Source organism: Ornithodoros turicata, chromosome 6 (genome assembly GCF_037126465.1).
Source record: "Ornithodoros turicata isolate Travis chromosome 6, ASM3712646v1, whole genome shotgun sequence".
NCBI classification, from domain to species: domain Eukaryota; kingdom Metazoa; phylum Arthropoda; class Arachnida; order Ixodida; family Argasidae; genus Ornithodoros; species Ornithodoros turicata.
The window spans coordinates 47,966,526-47,984,521 of NC_088206.1; the positions used below are offsets into that span (position 1 = coordinate 47,966,526).

Here is a 17,996-nt window from a genome sequence, read left to right on the forward strand (position 1 = left end):
GAGAATCTCTCGTATTTACGGTTAGTGGAAGGCCGACTTCACAAACATTCCAGTAACGTTCAACAGGACTGCCCTGTAATGTTCGTAATATTGAAATAGCCAGCAAGAGGATTACACACAGATAAATGTTTCTTAGGATAACGGCACTTAGAACCGCAGCTTTATTTGTTTTTTCTCTTTCTTTTATTGGTCGATTTATTTTTATCTTTATTTTTTTTTTCGTGAACGCTCCACGTGAACCAATAAGAAAAATCAATCAAGCGGCCGCTGCACAATTATTTCCGCCCACGCAATGAGCAACAGTCTTTTCCGGAACACAAATTCACGTTCGCGAAGCAAGGAAAACCAACGACAACCAACGACAGCGACGGGGGAGAGGGATATATTTATTAGACGAAGAGGAAAAAAAAAAAAACGGGCTAAAGGTCAGCCAAACGGGACGTCGGCTTGCTATTCCGGAAATACGTAAATAAATAAATAAATCAGATTAAGAAATAAGAGACAAACGAAACGGACGCGACGGAATAGCACGTTAGTTAGTTGATTAATAGGTTAGTAAAAGTTCGGTGTTTGCATTTGCATGTTCAGGTTAGTCTAAGTGGGCTTTGGCAGTTTCCGCGCAGAAATAGCCAGATAACATTTATTTACAGTAGTTTATTTTTCAACAGGGACTTCGATCACGTTATTTTGAGATACGGCCAATTTTTCGAGACCGGTTCCCTGGATTTTCCATAATCTGTACCGGTCTGTCTTTGCACGGCGAACAAAGGGAGGCCTTCTGAGCAAGAAAAGCTCCGGGTCACTGGGGATTCTCCGCTGAACTAGTGTCTGCGCTGAACCAAAGGTCTGGTGTAATGTGAAGTACCCTGTGAAAACCAAGGAGTGTCTAAAAATGTAGTACTGAAGTTTCCGGGTAATAATCAGCGCAATTATGAGACGGAAATTGTGCTGCGAGACCTCGTCACGCGTCAAGTTCCTTTCTTTTTGTCTTGTTCATTTATACATAAAGATTGAGTTCAATGAGTTTTTCTTTTTTTGAATAGCTGTTGCTAAATGCAATGCATTTATTTAGGCTGATTGAGCCCATCAAAAGGCCGAAAATCATAACGCCGAACTATCAGAAGGTCGAAAGCCAAAGACCAAAATATCATAACGCCGAGATGTCAGAAGGCTGAAAATGGAAAGGCCAAAGAGACTCTTTTTTTGATGAAAGATGAATGTCACTGAGGCTTTGTATGTATTTGTCCATTCTATGTTGTTCCTGCCTCAGAACATCAGTTCTCTCATGTACAGACTCATTTTTGTTTGTTTGTTTGTTTCTTGCTTTTTTTTTTTTTTTTTTCAGCTAAAGAGGGGAGACCACTGGTTTTTGCAGACCTTTGTCATTCACGAACAGCACAGCCTTCTGGCTTTTTAGTCTCTCCCATTCGAAAGGAAATAAAATTGAATAAAATTGAATTGAATAGAACAATGCGGAAGTATCCCGCGTAGCAGTATGACACATACCGAAGAAAATGTCTTTAAGTTGGGAGCAGCCAATAGTCTGTGCTTCTGGGCACCCTTTTCATTGCTGGGATCCGAAATGGGATAGTGATATGTGCACGAAAGGCACTCGAAGTCTGAATGCTAAGAAGGAAATTTCGCCATTATAAAATACAGATATTCTATTAACAGCCATATAAAACTTTAGTTCAATCTTGTTGAGAGTATGCATCTGCTCCAAACGAAGCAATAAAAAAATCAATCAAACAACCGCTGCGGTTTCGATCAAACGGTGTTCGATCAAATGGCTTTCGACCAAATGTCCCGCGTTGGATCAAATGGCTTTCGTTCTTGCGGAGACGATTTCTCCGGGGGACTTTTTTCCCTGGGGATGGTTCTTGCTGGGGAAATTTTTTTCGGGGAGGAAAATCCGGCATCTCGGGCGAGCTTTAATTATATGAAACGACTTCTCCGTGATAATTCCTTCATTTGGCAACTAGCGCTCATATTCATCTCTGGAAACCCCAATTTTGTAATTGCATCTGTGTTGCCCTTCCAGAATAGTGATTTTCCCAAAAAACGCATAAATGTGGCTGACATGGTGTCCAGATCTTCAGCTTTTCCACGACCGAATTTCACGTTTTCAAGTTTGAATTGAACTAACTGAGACCTCAGCATGCAACACAACGAAATCTGGAGTAAAAATTTACGCTTTAGACGTTCTTCTAAAAAATGAAAAGAAGGCATATATTATCCTGTCCCACATAATAGGCGGCCGAACTGCACTTTTTTGCAACACTCAATCAAGAACCTGTTATGTTGTCAGGTGACCATTGTTATTATTTTTCTACTCTGTGTCCTTCTATTTTTTGTCGAATCGTTCCTCTTGGCGTCCAGGAAAAAAAATAATACTGTGTTGGGAATATCGCGACTCCCGCTGTGAGGCCTTACCGCTCGACCTTTCCATATCTTCTTTGGTTGGTTTCCGTGTGTCGACCCGAAGCCTTCATCGCCCTTCACCTCTTTTGCACGGTTTTGTAAACTGGCACACCAGAAGAAAGGAAGTCCCCTGTGACTGGGGTTGTCGACTGACATCATTTTTCTGAGCGGGTGTAATGTGAAAGAAAAAGAAGGGAGAAGATGGAGGGAAGGAGCCTTTCAAATATGTTACTGAAGTTTCCAGGTAATAATAATAAGTCTGTTCTACGACGTGAATTTTGAAGTCTTTTGCACCAACGCCTTGTAAATGAATTCAGATATTCGATAACGCTTATTTACCAGAAGTATACATATCAAAATGTAATTTTTGCATGAATAATAGAGTTATTATAAAGGTAAATTGCATGTAAGCGAGTGCAAAAAAAATAAACAAAAAAAAACGAATACCGTTTCGAGAACTAGAATTTCCAGACTGGCATTATAAGCGCTGTGTGTAGGCAATGTTTATAGCGTAATTTACAGCCGATGGTAGATCCAGTTGAGAGCCTCCGAGATACCGGCATCCGTACTATCCGATCACACTTGTACGTTGGCATAGAGTAAGTATGCACTAGTAAAACAATACGAAGAGCAACTAAAAATTCCATAATCAGTCAGTACAGGCGCCAGTGACTTGTGAAAACAATATTTGTAGCATAGATATATATATATAAAAAATAAAGTACTCATATGGCAGTAGGAGACAAGCAAAAAGACATGAATGTCTCGAATCGAACTGCAGACCTTTTGTGGCAAAGTCCTCCACGTGTTCCCTATTTGCGATTAACCTTCTTGAAGATTTGGTGTATGGTCGGAGTTGGGTGCAAACTGATGTCACTCCTACTGCATTCTGGAGCCTTCCCAGCTAGCTATGAGTCATGACATTACACATGACGTTGCACCACGTACGCCTAGGTGCTTGACCGTTGCCATTTCCTGTTTGCTGCAATGGAGGGACCATGGCCTGCTACAGCAAGCATCTTTGAGTATAAGCAGGAGAAAGAAAACGGTAGGGTTCCTTCTTTTTTTGGGGGGGGGGGGGAGGGGGGTTGCTGAATTCGCTTGCGCGAATTCAACCTCCCCTTGTTATTTAACAGCAACAACAAAACGGTAGCGTGGTGTTCAGATGTCTACTATGCGCCTCGGTGGGAAAGCTTTACCTGTACGTCAAGGAAGTCATCGTCGAATTTGAAAAAGCACACCGTGGTATGTTTGCTGACTTCTCGTTCCGGGTAATCGGAGTTCTTTTTGTGACAAACCTGTTGAGCCTTTTATCGGTAGAGTTGCTTTGTGCTTTATTTGCATTAGAGGAAGGAAAAAAGATATGCAGGATGTCGACCAAAGCGGCTTTTGTAAATCAGTAAGCACGGTTTTCCAAATTATAGCCTTCAGGCTACCTACGTCTACGAACATCCATTGGACGTCGATTTATTCTTTTGAGATATTATTTAATTTTATTATTTATAATTTTAAGAAGTTTTGAATTACATCATCAACGAGACTGTTTCTTTCCTAAAAAGTATCGCATGAAGTATCGCGTTACTTTTTACGGGTAACGGTAGCGGTATTCCACTACTTTTAGGTACGTGTAACGATATCGAGATTTCGTTACTTTTTGCTCAGGTAGCGCGTATCGGTATTACGCTACCTTTTTCGGGTGGCGGGTACAACACTGTGTGCCACATTATCGGAGACCCCACAGTCAATGCACGGGCTACATTCTCCGCTCGCGGAGATATATGTCTGAGTGTCCCCATTTCGAGAGCAAGGGGATGATTTAACCGAAGGTCCTTCTGCAGGTTCCGATTGCCATGGCAACGGCGACGTGCCCGCAGGCCAACGTCATGCGTGACGTTGCATGAGAGTGAAGCGCATGTTCCGTCGTCTGCTATTACGGCACGTTTCGTCAAATTCTTCGAAAACGACTTGGTTATTCTGAATGAAACTCTGACGGTTGTATGTGTACAGTACTCGTGAAAATAGTTGTGGCAAAGTTACGGAATCGCCCCGGCTGTACGAGACCGTCCCTTTAAGCAATGAGGCAGGAACTAATGCGCACCAATCCTGATGAAACGCGTCAATCAGAACTAGCTCCCAATGGCTGCTCCCGGCACTAGCGACGTTCTGACAACAAATGCCCTCGAGGCGAGGGAGACTAAAAAGGAGACATTTACGTATGCTTCGACAATAAACTTTGATGACAATAAACTATGGCGACGTGGAGACTTGAGGTGGTCGATATAGTGGCATAGCGCAGCAAAGTAGACGAGGGACGGGCACAACAGAACAGTCGTCGTGTTGTGTCTTCCTGTGTCGTCGTGTTGTGTCCTTCTTTGTCCCTCGTTTGTTCTGTCTTTGTCGCTCTACTTTGCAGCGCTATGCCAACCTATGCGAAAGAAGGAAATAAAAAACGATGGGAGGAGTCTTTGGAGAGCTGGGAGGGTAAGGGCATCTCATGTTTCCTGAGAAACCTAATTACGAGTTAGTAGACAACAGTTAAAAATGAACACGGGCACATTGCTTATTTAACCTATATGCAGAATGGACCAGATGCTGCGACGGATATCTCAGACACGCTGAGGGTATATCAGTCTGAAAGTTACCGTGAATCAGTTGAGGCACATAAAGCCCTCGGAACTCTAACTCAAACGATTTTCGTCACAATCACGCTCATAGTTTTCTTAGAAAATCAGTATTGGAAATTGCGCGCAACACTGTGCCGATGTACGATACCAACTTCGCGTTGCCCGTCAAGCACGGTGGCAAAACTACATTGCATGCAAATAACACTGGGTACGACGCAGTGACGTCTACTGCGTGGAAACCAAAATCACACCAAAAAAAAGCTGGATACATAAGTTTTACCCGCTAAATTGAGGGTTGTCTCGCTCCAGATGTCACCCTGACCGATTTTCATCGCAATTTTGACAACGAATCGAAATTGTTTTAGAGCGACATGTCCGTGTGTTCAAGCTGTGTTACGAGGTAACCTCTTAAATGACACTAACCACGCAAGCTGCTTGATTGTTGCTTTAGGGTTCCTTTTAATTGAAGAAGGGCGGTGAAAGTGATGAGAGTCAAGAAGTGTGTCATGATGCTCACCTTCGGAAATACGAAGATCATGGCACTTCCTCTACCTCCCCTGTACATCCTGGCAAATAGTGGGATAATTCAAAGAAGTGCCAGAATTTAGATTCGCGTACTCAAAGGGCGCCGTGGGGAATAATTACTGAGGGATAATTAAAATGCGCTTGCTCCTTCGAGGGAAAGCTGCGGCAAATTTGGACAGCATAATAACAAGCAGAGACATGACCCTCCGACAAGGGTTCATGCAGGCAAAGCTACGCCGCTTTTTCTGTATCAATGTAAGGCTAGCTATAAAGATGGCTGGCCGTCGGAGAACTGACGCTTTCCGATTTCGGTGCTGGAGAACGCTTTTGATTTTCCTTTGGACTGCGAAGAAACCAAATCAATCAACATTAAAAGAATTAAACAACGATTGTTCAATGGACTAATAATGAAGCTAGGTATGAAATACTTTGGTAACATGTTAAGAGGATAGAACTCTGTTGGAGAAGACTGGTAAGATGAAAGGTATAGGGTGGGCGGATGAGTGTCACAAAGACAACAGACATTTACTTGTGCTCCAGGAGACAGAGGCGTTCCGAGATTTCCCATTTTTTACCGCCTCCTCAGTGTCCCCGGTGCTGACGTTAACTGAATTTCTGTTTTATGACGAAAGATGCTACACCCATGGGCTCTGTAAGTTATACTGGTGTCTGCTAATTTGGTCTCGGTTGTGTACGGGCTAGAATAGACCATCAGACTTCCTTCGGAACCGTTCCCATTTTCCGGAAAAGGATGTGTTACGTTGCGATATTCACGAAATGGTTAGTGTTCATCAGCATTGTAACACCATCCAAAGGCGTAGTGTAAGGACTTCAAGTGCACAAGGCTATCCTACTGCCTTCTTTCTGCAATACACAATCGATCTTATCCCCCGTGTAAGGACAGCTGTCACGGACTCGAGGCCTGCTCTGAGAGTTTTCGGTACACAGGCATTCAAGGTAACTGGATTTTTGTGTACGAAGCCACAGCCCACGGGCTAGTTCTTCATTGGATACCGGGCCTCGTCATGATACCGGGTTAATTCATTGGATACACTTCATTGTCGCTTTTACTGGTCACTGAGCTAGGACATCGCCTGTGGCAGGTCTTCCGAAAATACCGTCTCTGTAATGACTTGAAGGTAGTTTATCTCAATTGTCCGTTTGCTAACATTTCACGAGTACACTTACAGTGTCTTCAAACCAGCTAGGTTCTCGACATTTGAGTAAGTCACCTCTGACAAAATTGCTTTGCTCATCGAAGTCCAGCTCATCGACGGGCCTCCCTATAATGCTACCTTTCCGGACAATGTAGGACTTCAGTCCTCGCTGCGGAGCTCAGCGTTGTATTTTCACCAAATTACCTCCGGCGATGGGGTAGAGCATCATCTGTCGCGGTGAAAACTTCCCAGTCGTGATGACCAAAACAAAATGTTGTTTGTAAGTTCCGTTCCTCCTCTACTCCCGCCTGCGTCAATGATAATATTGCGGTGATACTATGTTCCGCACTACGAGAGAGTAACGGAAGTTATCCCGAGACACCTTATGGAATAAGCATGCTCCGGTTTTCCGCTTGAAAAGGCGACTCTCAGTGCTTTGATGCTGATCCAAATGCGTGCGCATAAAAGTGCGACACACAAAGGCGTTCTTTGCTCGCGGGACGCTTCCAGGATTCTTTCTTCTCATCCGCAAATGTTGTGCTCAAAAGCCGTACTTTTTGTCGCCGTATATTTTCGTTTGAATCACTGCACGCTCCGGCACATGTTTCATTGAGTGCCCCTGTTTACTGCTCCGTCTAAGAAGGGATAATGAGGCCGCTCGCAGATAGCAGCAGCAACATCTGGATTCTTTGGACATGCTTGACAGAAGCCGGCTTAGGTTTTGTTATCAGCTCGATGTTTGTACGTTGAAGAATGCAGTGCTCACATAGTCACTCTAGGTTGCCTGTACGTGTCTTCTTATGTCTTTAATGAGGGTAGAAAAGCAAGGATAGCCAGTCCCGAGAAGATGCGGGGGAAGATAGGAAGAGGAGATGGGACCGTATCAAATGCCGTGCCGATTCACGGTAGCATACCTCATTGCAACACAACGCAATCACGGATAATTCTGATATGGACTTGTCTGTATTGTTTCGATATCTACTCTTCGACTTAAACGTTCCTCCACTTGAGGAACCCTGGGGCCTCAATAAAACAACAGCGCTACCATGTAGTGCTTGGGGAAAGCGCGAATGATTTCCACTCAGAGGGCGTTTCGAGTAAGCATAGATTTTTGAAGCACAAAAGCGGTCTCGAGAAACAGCTCCAGTGGAGGGTCGTGTCGAGTACCGCTTAATGGCTATGCGGATGCCCGTTCCTTGTTGTGTCTGGTGTCCGCGTCATTTTTAACACCCTGTTTCCTTTCTGTAAAACTGTTAAGTAGGCCAGTAAAAAGCACCATGAGAAGTAATTCATCCCACACAGCCATAATTATCGCAGAAATTGAATTTAAAGTACGCCGCAAAAAGCGACCGTGCGCAGTGGTGGTGGAGAACAGTACCATCCCGTGACCTTGCCCTTACGCTACAGGGTCCGGGCTCGCTGATTGGTTCAGAGTATCGTCTGCTAGTGAGCTGTTCAGGGGTCTGAAGAAGCGTTGCACTCAGGGAAACGCCCGCGCGGCAATGAAATCCTCCATGCGCATAGTCACCTTTTCAATCCCTAATTCCCCCCCCCCCTCCCCGAAGGGGCATGTTTACCGACTACAAAAGAGGAAAGCGCACAAAAGGTCATATAGTCAAAAAGTATAAAAGTCAATAAGTCATAAGTCGTCCCTCTCCTCCTTGTGGCGCTCTGGATGACAAGTCGAAAGTGAACGACTGTGTTTGTCTAGGTTTTTCTTTTCTTTTTTTCTGGTAAAAAAACTACGTGCATTGAAACCTTTTGTGTTCTTCGGCATATTGGCGCATATACTTTCATCAGATGTCTTAAACTGAAAATATTTTGAATGGTCCTCTGTACTCCTTTAAATGCACACACTCTGTTTATGTATGCAGATATTTGCCTAATATTTTAAGGTCTGCTCAATGTACAGCTTGGCGTGTCGTTCACTGAAAAATTATAATAACCAGGTGGTGGTTGGTTCTGGGCGTAAGAAATGCACGAATCGCAATACACTTCTTTTGCCTGTACCCACCTCACCAGTCGGTGGCAAATGATTGCATAGCGTATCATTGCTATATACCGGCGTGTCAGCTAAAATTCGATTTAGCCGATCCGGCCGCCGTATAGGCGATGGAAGTTTGCCTCCCCGCCATAAATTTTCATGGATTGGCACAGTCATCCGTGTCCCATAAATTCCTTACCAGGGCGTCGGCGACAGAATTCACAATAGAAACGGCTGCACAGAACGGGCAGTATCACCACTGTGTTCCTGTTCGGTGAAAGCCGTTTTTCTTTTTATGTGCTGGCGAATTTACGAATTCGTAGCAAAATATGCGTTCTGCTAAGGCACCACTGGCACATGTTGCGCGTAAAAACTCGGACTGAACCCGTAAATTTTGAGTGGCAGCGACGCAGGATATGGCCACGTGTGTGGAAATGCAGTTTCTGATCGTTTTCCGAAAGTGCCTCTCCATAAATCTTCGCGTCGACTGTTGTTATTCCTTCGAGTTTCAATATTCCCGATAGATTGATAAAAAAATCGTACCGTGATGTTACACGTAAGGTTTGTCTGCGCAGTGTGGCGACATGTTGCACGTGCGACAGGGTAGGACTGCGGATAATTTGGACACGCCTGGGGTTCTTTTGACGTGCGCAGGAAATACCCGACACACGGTGCTGGAAGCAATGTTTACCTATTCCCCACATTGCTACCGCCCTCGGCCGGGATCGAACCCGCGATCTTGAGCTCAGCAAGCCAACACGTTACCGTCTGAGATCATATATTTGCTTATATATGTGACGTGGCATCATACCCCAATGTTCGTGTGCACTAGTGTTTCTTTCCTGGATATATCTGCCTACGTTGTTTCCCTGTCTGCTGTTATGCTTACCAATTTACTTTGCTTAGACGGGCGTTCACGTGCGGATAGGCGAATGGTGTGGAGTCCTCGGAGAGATGTCCTTTAGAATGGATGGTGTGGAGTTTCCGGTCGAAGGAACAGCGATCGTATAACAGTGCACACTATGTACTTCTGAACAATCACGCGGCACTAGCAAGGTTGGGAGAGCGCTTCATTTGAGCGAATTCTCCCTTTCGAGAATTACATGTTTTCCGAAATCAGCAACACATGTGCTGTCGACATGTCTGGGAGGGTTTTGATTCCTGTTATCTCAACATGTACGAATGAGATTACAGGACATTTGCAAGCTGTGCTGTGCTGATCCATTTTCGTTGTGTGACAGATGCGTCATATTTAGAGAAGCGACACAGAAGGAGGGTCAGTAATATGCACTCACAAACTTGGGAAACAATGCTTGAGATGGGAAAACACGAACTTCTCTGTCCTCGCACCGAACTGTCGGCAGCGAACCGTCGAACCCTGATTATGACAGCGCAGCGAAGTCTGTTGTCAGCAGCTAATGTTTGTGAATAAGAACCTTATGACACTCGTGGCCGTGATCATCGAGACAGTTGCTGTTTTTATTAAATAGTTCGTAATAAATATTCCAGAAAGCTTACTTAGCGCAATTTCTGGTCCATTAGTGTCGTTCTGGTGTCAGGAACTCTTCCACGCGTTGACTTGTGCGTTTTCGTTCCGAATGACGTCACCCGGCCCAGTACTGCTTGACTGACCATTATCAGACGTCTTACTTGTTTTGTTTTTATTGCCTAGTTTAATCTTCCCGGAATTGGAGGAATGAAATGGGCGCTGCTACGCCATTCCAGGAATGGGATTGACCATACCATCCATTCCTGGGAATGGAATTGGAATGGAATGGGCCACCTAATTCCGCAACGCGGGTGCAGTTTCCGCACTGCATTATAAGGTACACGTATCAACAAAAAATCGACCGCCTCGTATATAGAAGGTACAAGGAAATTTATTAGGAACATGGTCGTTTCATGAGGTAATGTGTAGATGAACTGTAAAAAAAGCGTACCACCTAAACGCACAATTTTGTTTGGCCTTTGTTGCGCAGGGTTCAGGGTTGCAGACCCTAAAACCCCAAATCAGGCCCAAAACGGTCGGTGCATTTCGACGAATACACCAAGCAGAACCAACTGTTGATTTCGCTCTGATTCAAGAACAGTACGATTCGTTTCACTTTCGATATGATTTTGGTTTGATTAAAAAAAATACAATAAAACATTTGGGAACATGCTCGTCATGCTTCCGCCGCATTTCAGTTGCAACAGTCCGAAATGTTAACTTTGTCGTTATATTCTAAAGGGATATTTCCAGGTTGTATTCAATACATGAAATATCTTCAGTTGTTTATACTGCATAGCATTATGCTCTTAAATATGTGTTCTTTAGACGATAGAAAAAGCGAATGCACGAAAACAAGTATAAGCCACAATTAAGCCTGTTTCATATGGAGTTTGACACATTCCTTGTGGAACTTCTCTCGTCCTTCTCCTTCGTTTGTGTACGCAACAGTATCGTATGCAATGCACTGTTAAAAAATGAAAAGAAAACATGAATGAGCTACAGTAATGGGCTATTGTACCCTTTTTATACTTTCTGCTTCAAATCTATTGCTTTGGAAGGTATAGAAAGGGTACAAGGTGTCGACTCATACCTCCAACCTCGCACAAGTGGTATAAAAGAGGTATAGATGATGGCTGAAGTAACATATTTATGCCTCTTGTGACAGCGCTACGTCCTCAGCGCACACGAGAGAAGCTCTAACCGTGAGACCCACTGAGAAGTAGCTGGCACACTGTGCAGAGGAGGATAGGCTTTGCTTCATATTTGTATAGCCTGTCAGGTGCAATAAATGCGCTGTAATTGTTTTTACATCTTTCTGCGTGTAAAAGCGGTGCTTTTGTCGCCACCGCTTTCATCAACAATTCTTTTAATGGTTTAATAACAGTGCATGGCGGACGCTATAGGATGTGTGTCACCCGGTGCGGGATCTCATTGCGTCACCCGCCCCTCACCTGCCAATGAAGGATATGCTTACAGGGTACCCAGTTTGAGAAACCGTGCCCAAGGGCAGACTTGTACGTATCTTGAGTACGTACTCAAAATACAGTATTTTAAATACTTTTTCCGGTATTTTGGTACTCTACTCAATACTTTTTGCGAACAACAACAACAACAACTTTATTTTCGGCCTTGGAGAGTGGGGAGTTTCATCGCAACAGGCGATACTCTACCCCAGTGCTTGGTGGAATGGGGGGAATAAAATAACGAGCCCCTTTACAATAACGATCGAAGTCCGATGGTTACTGGTTTTTGCGACAAGTATTTTTAATGTATTTAAAATACTTTTTTCGGTATTTACTACTCAGTACTCAAAATACTTTCCTTCCTCGTCAAGCCATATCCAGCACGCTTCCCACCGTGCCGAGATTTTCAGCTCACTGGAGTTTAACCCCCTTCTTTTTCTTTTTTCGGGAATTCGCGAATCTGTCATTTATCCTCTTGTACAATAGGCTGGTCCCAAGCCTGGCCTTGCTTCTCAATAGCCAGCTTCGTCAGAAAACCGTTCCTATTCATATTGCCAGGTGAATCACCAGGGGATTGGGTACAAGATAATCCCGGTATTTATTTCCTTGGTCATCAAAGCAATCAACACGTGCGCATTCAACCTCCCCTTGTTATTTTACCAACCAACCAACCAAACACGTGCCAGAGGTTGAAAGACCCGAACCGACATACAGGAGGGTTTACGTAGTTTTGGGTCAGAACATATCAACAAAGTTTACTTGGGTTCACCAAAGTTCACCAAACATTACTTGACACCAAGACGTTGCAAATGAATGATATGCATGGCTGATGAAGTTTATTCCTTTCATTTGTAAGGCCACGTTCAGAATACGCGTTTCACTTACTGCTAATACTAAATTACTTTAAAGAGTATCTTAAATACTTCTTAGAGTATTTAGTACTCTACTCAAATTACTTTCAGTTTTGAGTATTTTGTACTCTATTTTAAATACTTTTTCCGTAGAGTATTTAGTATCTTATTTTAAATACTTTTGCGCAGTATTTTGTACAAGTCTGCCCAAGGGTGATAACATAATAACACCCTTTCAAAAAGGGTGTTATTTCGGAAAAACACCTGTTCAGTATGGATGATACTAATATAGTAATAGATGCCAGCCTAGTGCAAAGCCTATATATTTCTGCCACCTGTCGTCCTTTCAACGTGCGTAGCCAATCCCCGACACCGGTGTTGGAAGGAGTGGTACATCGTCCTAATCGGGGTCGAACCTGCGATCTTGAGCACAGCAAATCAACGCGTTACCGACTGAGCTAACCTCTGCATTGTACATGACACTAAACACAAGCGTAGAGTCTTGATTTAAACACCTCAGAGTCCACATATACTATGACAGCAGCCTTAGCTATGAATACGTTCCGGGGCCTCAATCCCATTACCTGCATTCAATTCCTGATTGCAACAAACGTGGTAATTCAGACACCCGTAGACAGTAACACAGTCATAAGGTGTTTATTGGGTGTTATTAGGGGTTGTTTTTATTGTACACCCATTTTAAACTCATAAAACACCTTTGTAATTTCAGAAGGGTGCAGCGAAGAGTGTAACTGAAAAAAGTAGGGTGTTTCCCGCAACTTACATCCCTTTTACGCCCTAAAGGGTGCAAAAAATTTACTGTGCAGTCTGTACAAACTGTGTCGTATATGGAAGCAGTTCTCGAACCAAGCACAGCAAGAGTTCCAGAGCAAGAACATATTTTAGAATCGGCCAAAACAGGTCTCAGTTTGCACAACAACTTCGCGTGGCAGACCTTATCAAATGCTTTTGGCAATTCCAGAAAAATCACGAAAAAAATCGGTGGTATCCAATAACTGAGTGACACTAGGAAATCCCTGCCAAACCCGTGCTGAATCAAGTCAAAAAATGATGTACTTTCTAAATACCTTAATAAATACTTTGACAGTTTGTGCTCGAACACCTTGGCGCAGGTGGCCAGCTAGGAAACATAGGCGATAATTGCAAACATCAGTAGTGGGACCTGATTTGTGCATGGGAACCACTTTGCCCCATTTCCATTGTTCAGGAACAATTCCGGTATCGAAGGACTTTTGATAAATGAGGGTAAGGAACTTATATCTTCTTAACACCTCATTTGGTATGCCATCAGTTGTTTACTTTACATCAGCAAAAATCCCAGTTTCCGTAAACTCAGCATCGGACAAGGCAGTTTTTTTAGACACTGTGTAAAGCGGAAGATTCCCATTATCAAGCGCAAAGTCTGAAACGAAGTGATCATCAAAAATTCTGGCAATCTTGTGATACGGTGTGAAACTTGCACCACAGAGGCGTGAACCATATGGGGCAAGACATCTACACCCAAAAGGCGCAAAGAATACTGCGTGTTTTCCCTTAGTCGACATTGATGCCAGTGCCCTGTCCTCAGGTTCATCCGCATTACTCATGAACACATGCTTCAGAACTGTGTTTCTGGAACGACGCCTCTTGCAGCGGCGATACGCGGTCAGAAGTCGAGGATGGCCTTCGGCTACTACCAAGCATCCTTCTTGTGCAGTGCCAGTCCTGGCGGTCACGAACAAAAATTATAGTCAAAGCAGGCTCGGTGCTGCGGACACACTCGCTCCAGGTTTTTATGGTCGGGTTCTGATCTTTTGAACATAACAGGAGTAGGCAAGCTAGCCGGTGTTGACTTGATGTTAACATTGCCTCGAGTTTGAGGCAGAACACCGGACGTGAGTCTTATCGTGTGGTCTTCTCGTCCTGTGCTTTCCCTCAAACTCAAGGCAGTGTTAGCACCTGATCTTTTGTTATATGCTTGTCAGTCGGTAGTCCTAGTCTTGGGTAATCTTTTCCCAATATTGTGAAGGAGGCCACGCCAGTAGACGCACAGCTGCAGCAAAACAACTACGTAATTATCTCACTTGATAGCCTCCGACGTAAAAGCATACGGGCGCCCTGATTAATCACAAGCAATACATTAAAAGAAGAAAGGAAAGAGGTGCTTTCGAAACTCCAGCGCACAACCAGTGTTGGCGTCTATTCTCCGCAGCTCGGAAAATGGGGAGAGAGCCGTCAACAATGCATTCTCTCCTCCGTGGCCGAAGAAATACAAAGGACGTCCCCGGGTATTATATGAGCGCTTTCTGTACTTAATGAAGAGCGTCTCATCTTCGGCACCCATTGTTGGGGACCGACTGCTTTCGATTCTCGATAACGGCGGCCAATATAAGCCACCATCTTCTTTCCGCACTCACTGCGTTCCTTTTACAGTCGATGGGCTGGGAACGACGCCACCAGTGGAAATTACCTTGTACTTCTCCGCAGCTATGATAGAAACCATCTGGGAAACAATGGCATTGTTGTTGCCTGCGCGAATTCCTTCCGTAGCGTACATTCTCAGAAGTCCCACTTATTAACCAATCGCTCCCACAACTTACTCAAAGCTGACCAGCTTTCAGGATGATGTAGCTCGGTTTCATGATCTGCTGAGGACCAGGAGAGTAGGCCATTTATGTAACATAAGTGTTGCAGAAAAGGAGGCGTCCCATTTTCAACACCCAGAAAACAGAACAATATCATTACTAGTGCCTCAGAACATCAGTTGTGTCTGAATGTCATTACTAATGCTGGTTGTGCTTGAACTAGGTATGTGGGGAAGTTCCTTAGAGGGAAGAAGCATGTATTTCAGTATAGGCTGTAGCCTTTATTTCTGTACAATCTCGTCCACAGTACCGTCTTTCTTTCTTTCTATAATCCTCAGGATCCAAATGATCTGATCGGATAAGCTGTCAAAGTCACAGTCTGCGCTGTCTTTTGCTTGTGCCATTCCACAATTCCAGAATATAATTCGACCGTGAATGTTTCTTAATATTTACTTGCGTGTCCCAGTAATGGTATTGATAACGCGTCTTTGCGATTTCAGCAACTGGGCTTTAACCCAAACCTGAAGGTGAATCTGCTTGACCTCACGAGTCAGCTGGAAGAAGAGTTCATGTCACAGAGCAACGCTGTCTTCGCTCTGGCTTCTTACCAGCACGAGCTGCATCACCTTAAGTAAGTAGAACGTGTCATTCGTCTATGATACTTTTGTGTGAGCCATTTTGTCCACCCCTTCTTATAGGGCGAATTTTGAGCAAGCCCGCGAAGAACGGGACCGCCTACGTGTCAGTCTATCGGAGGCGAACGCAAGGGCGACACTGTTGGCACAAGAAGTTGACGAACACCATGCCAAGCTGGAAAAAGCGTCCGAGAACAAACTCGTGTAAGCATCAGATGAATACTGTTTGCCAGGCCTAAAGCCAGATTCAGCTTCCAATATCACGCGCAGACCCCCGTTTGCATATAAATAACGGTACTATGGATGATTGGTACGTACACGGAACGGTACACGAGGATTGATCGGCCAATTCCTGTCACACCGCACAAACAGACGGCCCGTGAGCATGTGATTGTGAGCCACAGTCGTGAGCATAGCAATCGCGCCTGCGCAGTTTATAGTTTGTACGCGGGCTTTGTTTGGCGCGATGGGTGCCGCGGAAGCTGAGACCCGTACACGGTGCCTCGGCTGTGACAACGCGGACTCATCACAGACGGAACATCTGCAGGCAGAGCGGCACAATACTGAGTGAGACAACTTCAGCACTTACGTTTGAAATATGCTTAGCATCTATTTTTGTGTCCCATGTGCTTCCTCACAGCGTGAATCCACGCTACGGTGTGAAACTTCATGAGCATGGCATTTTCAAGGAGACATTCTTGCCCTGGTTGCTTTGTACTACATTTTTCTCGCGCTGCAGCTTTGATAGAGATGCGCTTGGATCCGTGCATTAAGCGTTTTCAGCTTCCGTTTTATTGTTTTCATTTCACGAAACTTCGAAAAACTGTAGAAATCGCGCAGCTGCTCTTCATGTCGGCGAAGAAAACCGGCCAGCCCCCAAGCCTGCCACAACCGACTTGCATTTTCTCCGATTTTGTTGGCAGATTTATCGGTGTTGACAGTCACATTAGGCCGATATTTTGAGTTGTGTCAGCTATCGTTGTCGTCGTAGTGTGACTTTAAAATTGGCCAACTCTGTGTCGGTCGTGTCGGTCGTGTTGAGGTCGGCAGTCGGCCTAGTGTGACATGGCCTTAAGCGAAAAATATCTCCCGCGTCCAATAAGACATCCGTTGGATATTGAAGCAGAATCTGTTCCGAGTTAGAGCTAAATGACTCCAAATCTGACGGGTTCCTCAGGAGATTAGGATTGTGAAATCGCCATACGGTTGTTTAGCATCTCCACCTATACATACTGTATCAGAAACTTCTTCTTAGGACCCTGGAAAAGAAGCACCAGGAACAGCTTCGGGAAGCGCTGGAGGAGCTTCAAAGAGAACGCGAGGTATCTTCCTCTCAGCTCAGCAAGATCAGGCAACAGGGGCAACAGGAAGCGACGGCGCTCAGGAATGAAGAAGGGAAGCTGCGGTTGCAACTGGCCACCCTCCAGAAAGAAAACCAACGACTGGAATCTGAACTGCAAGACTTGAGTGAAAAGTGCCAAGAATTGCACCGTCTTGGCGAAAACCAACAAAAGGAACTTGAAACCGTTGTGCATCTAAAGAAGAAGGTTAGTTTGATAGGTCTTTAAGCCACGCGTTTCCAGCTTGGATTTCACCGGTTATTTTAATTAAACAATTTGGTGCGACAGATAGCTGATTTCGAGTCCAGACAGGCGATTCTAAAGGATGAGCAGTGCCAGAAGATGATCTGCGAGCTGGAGGCCTCTCGTAAACAGAACAAGGTACACGCATTTGTCGCGATCGCCACATAGGGAGTTTAATGTCAGTTTATTATTGGTGCAGGAGATCCAGGATAACAACGACGAGCTAAGTCTGGAATTGGAGACGCTACGACAACAGTTGGCCAATTCAGGTCGCCACGGGAAGAGGCATCGGCGCTCGGGTTCTTGGCTGGCCGAGTACTCACGGCCCGCAGCGCAAGGGGGAGGAGTCAAGCGAAGAGGCAGCGATGGCTCCTCTTCTGGTACGAACCCCCCGTACTCGGCTTCCGACGTACTTGTCTCGCATCTCCAGCACGTGGCCCCCATGTCCCCTATCGTCGGTGTCCCGCGCGAAGGTCCCATACCATTATCGCCTCCTAGGGGAGACCGTGTTCCACACAACGTTCCCGACCGGGATATCTGTGATACGCGAGCACCTAGTGCATAGTCTGCTAGAATTCTCTCCCCCCATGCTAGCAGACAACGCCCAAATATCGCAGGTGATCTTTCCCGGTTGGTAGCGTTGTGTGAATAGGATTTCCCCTCGGAGGCGATAATG

The 17,996-nt window shown here is 44.8% G+C and overlaps 1 protein-coding gene across 3 annotated transcripts in view; it reads left to right on the top strand.

Moving 5' to 3' along the window:
- Nucleotides 1-17,996, top strand: part of LOC135396633 (ninein-like protein) — a 212,267-nt gene that overhangs the window by 171,573 nt on the left and 22,698 nt on the right. For all 3 annotated transcript variants that reach the window (XM_064627704.1, XM_064627705.1, XM_064627707.1), the window contains exons 9-13: nucleotides 15,603-15,733; nucleotides 15,801-15,941; nucleotides 16,993-17,284; nucleotides 17,366-17,458; nucleotides 17,520-17,700. In XM_064627704.1, coding sequence (XP_064483774.1) covers nucleotides 15,603-15,733; nucleotides 15,801-15,941; nucleotides 16,993-17,284; nucleotides 17,366-17,458; nucleotides 17,520-17,700 — 838 coding nt within the window. The remainder of the gene's footprint in view (nucleotides 1-15,602; nucleotides 15,734-15,800; nucleotides 15,942-16,992; nucleotides 17,285-17,365; nucleotides 17,459-17,519; nucleotides 17,701-17,996) is intronic.